The sequence below is a fragment of the Suncus etruscus genome, chromosome 9 (genome assembly GCF_024139225.1).
Source record: "Suncus etruscus isolate mSunEtr1 chromosome 9, mSunEtr1.pri.cur, whole genome shotgun sequence".
NCBI lineage: Eukaryota > Metazoa > Chordata > Mammalia > Eulipotyphla > Soricidae > Suncus > Suncus etruscus.
Window position 1 is genome coordinate 52,225,014 of NC_064856.1, and position 10,526 is coordinate 52,235,539.

The following is a 10,526-nucleotide window of genomic DNA, read 5'->3' on the forward strand; positions in this document are numbered from 1 at the left end:
GGCAGGCTCAGGGACCATATGGGATGCTGGGGTTCTAACCACTGTCTGTTTGAATCAGCTGCGTGCAAGGCAAACACCCTACCGCTGTACTATCTCTCTGGCCCTCCCTTTTTTTTTTTTTTAAGCCTACAGCACTCGGTATTCCCAGGCGGTCTCCCATCCAAGTACTAACCAGGCCTGACCCTGCTTAGTTTCCAAGATCAGACGAGAACAAGCGCGTTCAGGGTGGTATGGCCATAGACTCTTTTCTTTCCTTTTTTTTTTTTTTTTGTTTTTGAGTCACACTCAGCAATGCTGAGGGGTTACTCCTGACACTCCTGGCAGGCACTGGGGACCATCTGGGATGTCGGGATTTGAACCAGTGACCTTCTGCATGAAAGGCAAACGCCTTACCTCCGTGCTATCTCTCCGGCCCCTTTTTTATTTTTTAAGCAGTTGATTGATTGATTGGTTGGTTTTTTAGCCAAATCCAGCGATGCTCAGGGGTTACTTCTGGCTTTGTGCTCAGAAATTGCTCCTGGCAAGCTCCAGGGGACCATATGGGATGCCAGGAATTGAGCCAGGACCTTCCTGGGTCTGCCACTTGCAAGGCAAATAAATGCCTTAACATTGTGCCATCTCTTCAGCCCCATTTATTATTTTTCTGTTTTAGTTTTTTTTTTTGTTTGTTTGTTTTGGGGTCACATCTGGCAGTGCTCAGGGGTTACTTCTAGCTTTACGCTCAGAAATCGCTCCTGGCAGGCTCAGGGGTCCATATGGGATGCCAGGATTTGAACCACCATCCTTCTGCATGCAAGGCAAATGCCTTACCTCCATGCTATTTCTCCGGTCCCTTTTCTTTTCTTTTTTCTTTTTTTTTTTTTGTGGGGCCACACCCATTTGATGCTCAGGGGTTACTCCTGGCTAAGTGCTCAGAAATTGCCCCTGGCTTGGGGGGACCATATGGGACTCCGGGGATTGAACCAAGGTCCTTCCTTGGCTAGCGCTTGCAAGGCAGACACCTTACCTCTAGCGCCATCTCACTGCCCCCCTTTTCTGCTATTTTTGTTTTGTTTTGTTTTGGGGCCACACCCAATGATGCTTAGGGGTTAATCCTGACTATGCACTCAGAATCGCTCCTGGCTTGGAGGAGCACATGGGATGCCAGGGGATTGAATCAAGGTCCTTCCTAGGTCAGAGTGAGCAAGGCAAATGCCCTACTGCTTAGCTCCTCCGCTTTGGCCCCCCAATTTACCTTTTATTTTTTTTTTTGGTTTTTGGATTTTGGGTCACACCTGGCAGTGCTCAGGGGTTACTCCTGGCTCTAAGCTCAGAAATCGCTGCTGGCAGGCTTGGGAGTCCATATGGGATGCCGGGATTCAAACCACTATACTTCTGCATGCAAGGCAAACACCCTGCCTCCATGCTATTTCACCAGCCCCCAATTTATCATTTTTCTTTTTTGTGTTGTTGTTTTTTTGTTGTTGTTTGTTTTTTTGGGGGGTCACACCTGGCAGCGCTCAGGGGTTACTACTGGCTCCATGCTTAGAAATCGCTCCTGGCAGGCTTGGGGGACTATATGGGATGCCGAGATTCGAACCAATGACCTTCTGCATGAAAGGCAACTGCCTTACCTTCATGCTATCTCTCCAGCCCCCAATTTATCATTTTTCAAGAGAATTTTTGATGCTCAGTTTATTGAGCATTTTGTGGGAGAGTGTTGCTTTGGAGCCATCCCAGGCACAATACTCAAGAGTCACTCCCAGAAGTTCTCAGGGGACTGTTGTACAAGGGAGCAAAACCAGAACGGTTGGCATTCAAAATGCATGGCTTCAGGAATTTTTATCTGAGGCCAAATAAATGTATTGCTAATTGGTGAAATCAGAGGTGCTATCCCAGGGACCTTTATATTACATGACTTTTTTTATATATTCTACCACAAACTTGCTAGTTTTGTGTTTTCCTGTTTGGTTGATTGGTTTGGTTTGGTTTAGGTTTTGGGCCTCTCCTGGCAGTACTTAGGAATCACTTCTGGTGACTTGGGGGACAATATAGGATGCTGGGAATTGAACCCTGGTTGACCATATACAAGGCAAGTACTCCATCCCCTCCACCACAAATCTACTGAGTCATCTTCTCAGGACTTGTGGAGAGATTTGATGATAGTGTTTTGCCTGGTCCTGATTTAATTTATTGCTCACATGTTGGTGAGTGGGAAACTTGGGTTTGAAAGGTGTTATCTATGAATATGCCTGATTTTGCATTGTGTGTGGGTGTATTTGTGTAGGTCTGAGAATGAAGGGGGTGATGATGTGACCAGAGCAATGGTGCACGCGACCAACCTGGGTTTGATTCTTATCCCCTATGTTCCCTTGAGCACCACCAGGAGTTATTTATAAGTACAGAGACAAGAGTAACTCCTGAGCACCGCTAGGTGAAGCTCAAATATAATCATAAAAAAAGAAGAGGATAATGAGAGAGGTGGTTTCTACTCTTAGATCTTTCCACCACCCTAGTCTGAACTGACTTTATGAGTACAGAACCAGCAACCCTAGGGCCCTAATTCTCTCTTCCTCTAGAGAGTTTCTCTTAGTTCTGCCACCTCTACTATTTTCCTATATCCCAACATCCATCAAAACTTGGACCCTTGTATGCTCATGCCTCTTTCTGCCAATATTGTTTTATTTTTTTGGGGGGGGTCATATGCGGCAGTGCTCAGGGGTTATTCCTGGCTCTATGCTCAGGAATCATTCCTGGCAGGCTCTAAGTTACTCTGGCTCTGTACTTGGGAATACCTTCTGGTAGTGCTCAGGGGACCATATAGTATGCTGGGGATCAAATCCAGGTTGGCTGCATACAAGAAAAACATCCTACCTGCTGTGCCATTGCTTTGCCCCCTCTCAGCCAAGTAGCCTGTTCTCCATAAAGTAGCTGAGTTTTCACAATAAATACTCAGGGTCGGGCCCGGAGAGATAGCACAGCGGCATTTGCCTTGCAAGCAGCTGATCCAGGACCAAAGGCGGTTGGTTCGAATCCTGGTGTCCCATATGGTCCCCCATGCCTGCCAGAAGCTATTTCTTTTTTTTTTTTTTTTTTTTTTTTTTGGTTTTTTTTGGGTCACACACAGCACTGCTCAGGGGTTATTCCTGGCTCCATGCTCAGAAATTGCTCCTGGCAGGCACGGGGGACCATATGGGACGCCAGGATTCGAACTGATGACCTCCTGCATGAAAGGCAAACGCCTTACCTCCATGCTATCTCTCCGGCCCCCAGAAGCTATTTCTAAGCAGATAGCCAGGAGTAACCTCTGAGCACCGCTGGGTGTGGCCCAAAAACAAAACAAAACAAAAAAAAAAACTCAGGGTCACACTCCCCTCAACCTCTCCTCAGGCACCCTTCCTAGAGAGGAAGAAAAGTCAAGTAAGGAGGCTGGAGAGCCAGAATGATAGTACAGTTAATAGGACACTTGCCTGGCATATGGCCAGTCCAGGTTCAGTCCCTGGCACCCCATGTGGCCCTCTGAGCCTTCCAAGAGTGATCTCTAAATGCAGAACCAGGAGTAAGCCCTGAGTACTGGCAAGTGTCCTCCCTCCCAGCAAAAAAAAAAAAAGGTGAAATTGGAGAGAGAGTTTATGGGGCTTATTTGCATATTTTGCATGCTTGGAGGCCTGGGTTCAATGCTCACTATTCTTTCACCCCTAAGAACAACCCGGAGGTGACTCCAAATCATCAAACCTGGAGTAGACCCTGAACATCACTGTATATGACCCCCCAAATAACAATGAAAAAGGAAGTGAAGATATAATTCTACCTCCTACCTGTCTCTTCTATGTAGACCTCCCTGTGTTCACTGGACATGCACCTCTTATTTGCAGACTTCTCCTAAAGCCATCACTTATTCCATGATGCAGATTGTGTGTATGTGTGTTGTGTGTGTGTCTTATTATTTTTTGCACAGATATATTTAGTGTCACAATTCTGTGAAGAGAGATGGTGAGGAAATTGAAACTTAGGAACATGAATTGACTTATTCAAGGTCCCCCCGCTGGGATACAGGCCCAAGTTTATGTAGCTCCAAAGCCTCTGTGTGGCCTCTGGCTTATCATTCATTGTATATGTCTAAGCCTTAAATAACAGTATCTCTCACCATGGCCTTGAGAGGTTGTGCCCTTCTCATAGTGCTAAGGGGATTCTATCTCCTTTCTATGTAGGCTGTGAAGCCCCTGGATGGTTCCTCCTGAGACCCATGCTTCCCCTGGGAGCTGCCTACTTCCTGGCTCACCTTTCCAGCCTTTCCAGTGACCCATTCAGCAGTTCCCTATTGGGAGAAAAAAAGGGATCTGCTAGAACTCCATCTCTTTAGGAGAGTATTTTTTTATTTTACTAGTTTGTTATTATTATTAATTTTTGTAGTGCTGGGAATTGAATCCTGTTCTCAGGAGTACAAGGTGTGCACTTTCCCTCTGAGCTGCATCCTAGCTGAAGAAAGCCTGATCCCTTTAGAGTCAGTACAAGGTTATTCCCTTACTGGGATATTTGGCTTTTGTACTGTTCTGGCTCTTGCTGAAGCTTTAAAAGGTTTTACCATGGAAGTGTAGTAACAGACTGGTGCCTTCTGCAGTACTGGAGTTAGGTGGAAATGCAGATTACCAGGTACCAAATTAACTCACAGTCCACAGGGAGTTAGCAAAGTTTGACATATGGGGGTGTAACTTAGTCAGAGTACATGCTTTGCTGTCTGAGGCTCTGGATTTGATCCCTAGGACCCTGAAAGTTTTTTGTTTTTGTTTTTGTTTTTTGACTTGAAGCAATTTTACTTTTTTTGGGGGGGGGCCACACCCAATGACACTCAGGGGTTACTCTTGGCTATGGGCTCAGAAGTCGCTCCTGGCTTGGGGGACCATATGGGATGCCGGGGGATCGAACCGTGGTCTGTCCTAAGCTAGCACTGGCAAGGCAAACACCTTACCTTTAGCGCCACCACGCCGGCCCCACTTTTTTTTTTTTTTTTTTTTTTTTTACTTTATTTAAGCTCCCATAAGTTTTAGAAGAAATTTGGGGAGGATTGAAGCATTAGAACAATGGGTAAAGTGTTTGTCTTGTACACAGCTGACCTAGGTTTTTATCACTGGTACCCCTTATGGTACCCTGATGCCACAAGGAGTGATTCTGAGTGCAGAGCCAGGAGTAAACCTGAGCACTCCTGGATGTGCCCCCCAAAAAATTGAAAATTAAAATAATTTGGGGGGATCAGAGTGATAGCACTGTTGTTGAGCATTTGCCTTACAGACAGCTAACCTGGGATGGACTTGGGTTTGATCCCCGTATCCCATATGGTCCCCCAACCTGACAGGAGTGATTTTTAGTATATAGTCAGGAATAAACCCTGAGCATCCCAAGGTGTGGCTCAAAAAAGAAGGGAGAGCTGGAGATCAATCATAGATCTGGAGCATGCTTTGCAATCAGAGCATCAGGTTTGGCCCAGGTAGCCCCCGCACTGCTGGGTCAGAGACCTCAACCTTCAGGCTCCTGTTACTGGATTGAATACCACTAGAAGAGGCCTCTGGTTCCTCTGAACACTGCTTAGGTATTCCCCCTCAAAGAGGATTGCAAATTTAAGAAGCACTACTCTATTTTTTTTTGTTTGTTTTTTTTTGTTTTTGTTTTTGGGCCACACCCGGCTTTGCTCAGAGGTTACTCCTGGCTGTCTGCTCAGAAATAGCTCCTGGCAGGCATGGGGGACCATATGGGACACTGGGATTCAAACCAACCACCTTTGGTCCTGGATCGGTTGCTTGCAAGGCAAATGCCGCTGTGCTATCTCTCCAGGCCCAGAAGACTACTCTAGACCCTAGAATCTATGGGATCATCTTCCTATAGCTAGCTTCTCTGTCCCCAACTAACACTGCTTGTTTGAGGGCTGAAGTGATAGTACAGTGGATAGGGCGCTTGTCTTGCATACTTACAACTGACCCAATTCAATCCCTAGCACCCCATCTTGTCCCCCAAGCACTGCCAAGAGTGATCTCTGAGTGCAGAGCCAGGAATTAGCCCTGATGATGGCTCCAAAACAGAGCAAAACAAACAACACTGCTGTTCACTTATTCCCCTATTCTCTCTCATCCATCCTTGCAGCTGTGAGTATAGCGCCTCTTCCTCCCTCAGCTTTGAACAATGATGCTCCAGTCCTATGTTGAGGCCAGCACTGCAGTTTTTGTTAATTAAGCTGTATTCAAGTGTGAATCATGCACTGACATCAAGGTGTTAAGGAATCGAGGATTTCAGGCACCGAGAGGGATGGATGGGAGAGATGCACAAGAACAGGGCCATTCTCTCAGGATAGCCCAGGCTCTCAGGGTTTTTCTTCACACACACATCCTTGTTTCCTACCATCTTGAAGCCCGTGCCCAGAAGAATACATGGAGCTGAGAGCAGTCAGAGGATCAGCTCAACTGGGCAGTGAATCCAGCACTGTCCCAAGCAAGCACAGATGGCCTGTGACTTTCTGTTCTTAGGAATAGATTTGGGGTCCAGGATTTATGAAATCTCCCACAGGGCATTATGGAGGAAGGTTCTGTGCTCTGAGAATCTCTGAGCCTGCCAGCAATTCAATCAGCTTGTAGCAGTGCTACATAAAAGGAGCTTCAGATGCTCCTGACTTGCTCCAGTACCCAAGCAGAGGGGACACAGTGCCATGGTAGGGGTAAGCTCTTGGGAAGGTCAGGGCTTGAAGAGGGACTTTCTGGAAAGGAAGGGGTAAAGCAGAGGCTTGAAGGCCTGGTAGCTTTGCTAGATGAAAAAGATCATTAGGTGGACAGGGCTGGTCAAGGCAACCATTCACAGTTTCTGATTCTGTAGGTGGCCAATTACCTGCCGTCGGTGAGCTCTGCCATTGGTGGGGAGGTGCCCCAGCGCTATGTGTGGCGCTTCTGCATCGGCCTACACTCGGCACCTCGCTTCTTGGTGGCCTTTGCCTACTGGAACCACTACCTCAGCTGTGCTGCTCCATGTTCTGGCTACCGTCTGCTCTGCCGCCTCAACTTCAGCCTCAACGTTGTGGAGAACCTCGCACTGCTAGCACTCACCTACGTCTCCTCTTCTGAGGATTTCAGTGGGTGTCAGTGGGAGGAGGGGGTGGGGAGGGCAATGGGAGGGTTCCCTAGACCACCTTATCACTCCCTTGGAGGTTACCCACCCTTTCTCATTGCAGCCATCCATGAGAACGCTTTCATTATATTCATTGCTGCCTCTCTTGGATACATGCTCCTCACCTGCATTCTCTGGCGGCTGACCAAGAAGCACACAGTAAGTTATGAGGTACGGTTGGCTTGCGGAACCTAGAGGATACCCATCCTCCAGATGCTGGTAATGGGGAGATGGGACCTGGAATTCTCAAGGGAAACCGAGCTGGGATTGAGGAAAGCGGAGGGTGGCTAACAGGCATCCAAGACTTTATTGTGGGAGAAGAGTGAATGGGGAAGAAGGGGATGTCGAATGGACAGAATAAGGGGTAGAGACCAGGTTGCAGAGCATTAGAAAGTTTGAGGGCTGGAGCAGTGGCACAAGCGGTAGGGTGTTTGCCTTGCATGTGCTAACCTAGGATGGACCTTGATTCGATCCCCGGCATCCCGTATGATCCCCCAAGTCCAGGAGTGATTTCTGAGCACATAGCCTTGAGCAACACCAGGTGTGGCCCCAAAAAGCAAAAAACAAAGCAAAACAAAAATAGTTTCAGGGGACTGTGGTTTGAAGAGACTTGAATCATGCTGCCTTTTCCCCCACACCTTTCTTTCCTCACCCTCCAGTCTGGAGCTATGGGGTTGGTGGGTGAATCCAAGTGTGCTACTCTTTCCCTGCCTAAGCGGGAAAGGCAGGGATTCCTCGGCCTCCATATATAGGATGTAATTATACCCTCATTCCTTGGGAAATAGCCCTGAGGAGCTGGAGTTAGGAGAGGGGCTGCTTCACATAACCAACAAGCTACAGACTGCTCATTCTGCTTGTCTTTAGGACCGCAAGTCTTATAACTGGAAACAGCGGCTCTTCATCATCAACTTTGTCTCCTTCTTCATGGCACTGGCTGTGTACTTTCGGCACAACATGTACTGTGAACCTGGAGGTGAGGCCAGGGAAGAGTGAGTGTGTGTGTGTGTGTGTGTGTCTTTCCCTTCATATTTATAATTTTTTTTTTTTGTTTTGTTGTTGTGACCATACCCAGCGGTGCTCAGGGGTTACTTCCGGCTATCTGCTCAGAAATAGCTCCTGGCAGGCACGGGGGACCATATGGGATGCTGGGATTCCAACGAATCACCTTAGGTCCTGGGTCGGCTGCTTGCAAGGCAAACATTGCTGTGCTATCTCTCCGGCCCCCTATATATTTTTTGAACAGTGTCTTTCCGAATGTGTGTGTGTGTGTGTGTGTGTGTGTGTGTGTGTGTGTGTGTGTGTGTGTGTGTGTGTTTCCCTTTATATATTTTTTGAGGGTTTGCAAATGATCTAACCTAGGGGACTCATACCTGCAAACCTTCATCCCAGCCACTTATATCCTGGTCTTGGGATATGGGTGCCATATGGTGTTCCCTGGGGAGGAATGTAATCGTGGTGATTTATCCTGTCTCTAGGGATGTGGAGGTGGCAGGAAGCTCACTGTTCTGTTTCTTTTCTTTTTGGGGGGGGGGTTGGGCAGCACACCCAGTAGTGGTCAGGCCCTACTCCTAGCTCAACAACATTCAGGTATCACTTCTGGTAGGGGTCAGAGTATCATGTGGGATGCCAGGGATTGAACCTGGGTCTCGTGCGTGCAAGCAAGAGCCCTGCCTTGTATTATTGCTCTGGCCTCATCACTCTCCTGTTTCTTGTGTCCTCAACAGTATACACCATCTTTGCTTTCCTGGAATATACTGTTGTTCTAACCAACATGGCATTTCACGTAACGGCCTGGTGGGACTTCGGGAACAAGGAGCTGCTCATTACCTCCCAGCCTGAGGAAAAACGATTCTAAACCTCCTCTCCTACCAAGGGAGGTCCACTGCCCAGAAACTAGAAACAAGTACCATTCTGGCCTTCCCCACCTGGTGTCCTGTCTGCACCCTGTGGAAGCTGTGGGAAGAGAGGAGGAAGTGCAGAGCACAAGGCTTGCCACAGTCCAGCTGGCTTCTCTCCCTGTCAACTCGCAGGACACAGGGGCTTTCAAGCTGCAACACCCTTACTGGAGAGGTCCCAAGAAGCTAAGCTACCAGGAGAGCTCCACCCTCTGGTGCTAAAAAGGTCCTGAGGTTCATAACCATCATCCGGTTCTTGGCCTTTACATAGCCTCCTCTCGCTGAGGTCAGGGACAACAGAGCAGTGGCCATTACCTGAAAGCCACAGCCACTTCTCTCCATGGGTCATTCATTTGACTACTATGCCTTTCAATATACTGTGCATACCTAAGACTATGGCCACAGGCTCCACTCAGGTTGCCAAAGGGTCCTAGTCCTGACATCACCTCTTTAATTTGTTTCCCCTTCTGAACCTGTGTCCATGTGGATGGCGCAGGGTGGATGGCAGGCTCTAACTTCCACGGGTCAGATATCACATTGTCAGTGGTATTCTGTGCCTGCCGGATGTTCTGGTTAGAAAAGCACTATCAGTGTGTATTGCCCTTTCCTCCTGCAACACCTCCTTTGCAAAGGTGTGGGAAAGTTGTCTAAAGAAACTCCACCAAAGTAGCTTCCAAATGGGCTCGCTGGTTCCCCTTACCCATCCTTGCTACTACCCCATATCCAGAGCTCTTTTGGTTGTACATTTTTCAAAGGGAAAAATATATCATTTTTGCCAATAGTCTGAACTAGGTTTGCTTCTCTTTGGCTTTGGTCTGGTCTCTGAATTATAAGATGGGGCCAGAGAGATAGCATGAAGGTAGAACATTTGCCTTTCATGCAGAAGGTCGGTAGTTCGAATCCCGGCATCCCATACAGTCCCCTGAGCCTGCCAAGAGCTATTTCTGAGCTTAGAGCCAGAGAGTAACCCCTGAGCGCTGCCGGGTGTGACCCAAAATCCAAAAAAAAAAGTCTTCGAGATGGAGGTGATCAAGTTTGTGGTAAGCTGAAATTCCAATTACTGTCCATCCCCCTTATACTTGCAGTCCCCTGAGCAAGAGTGAAGAGCATTCTTCACTTTTCTGAAGAGTGACCAATGACTCAGTATTCACTCAGTAACACTCAATGGTGCTGAGGAGTTACTCCTGGCTCTGTGTCCAGGTATCACTCACTCCTTGTGATTTTCAGGGACCTTATGGGATGCTGGGGGTCAAACCTGGGTTGGCTGAGTGCAAGACAAGTGCCTTCACTGCTGTACTATAGCTCCAGCCCCTAAAGACTCAATTCTAAATGGTGAGATATCTGTGAGAGTTGTGGCTTGGCTAAGCAACCTAGTTCTGCCAATTAAAACTGGTCCTCTTTGGGACCAGGCAGCATGGGAACAGCTCCTGACTGGCCAAACTGCCTGTAATGAACCTGAACTTCACACCAGGAACTTCACTCTTGCTTTGCATCTCAGTTCACTAT

General features: G+C 47.7%; 1 protein-coding gene and 1 pseudogene across 3 annotated transcripts in view; one reads left to right on the forward strand and one right to left on the reverse strand.

Moving 5' to 3' along the window:
• PGAP2 (post-GPI attachment to proteins 2) overlaps positions 1-9,801 on the forward strand; it is a 38,662-nt gene extending 28,861 nt beyond the window's left edge. For all 3 annotated transcript variants that reach the window (XM_049780433.1, XM_049780435.1, XM_049780432.1), the window contains 4 exons: positions 6,838-7,090; positions 7,190-7,296; positions 7,990-8,098; positions 8,850-9,801. In XM_049780433.1, coding sequence (XP_049636390.1) covers positions 6,838-7,090; positions 7,190-7,296; positions 7,990-8,098; positions 8,850-8,980 — 600 coding nt within the window. In that variant the 3' untranslated portion in view covers positions 8,981-9,801. The remainder of the gene's footprint in view (positions 1-6,837; positions 7,091-7,189; positions 7,297-7,989; positions 8,099-8,849) is intronic.
• LOC126019546 (uncharacterized) lies at positions 124-242 on the reverse strand (annotated as a pseudogene).
• Positions 9,802-10,526: the final 725 nt, after the last annotated feature.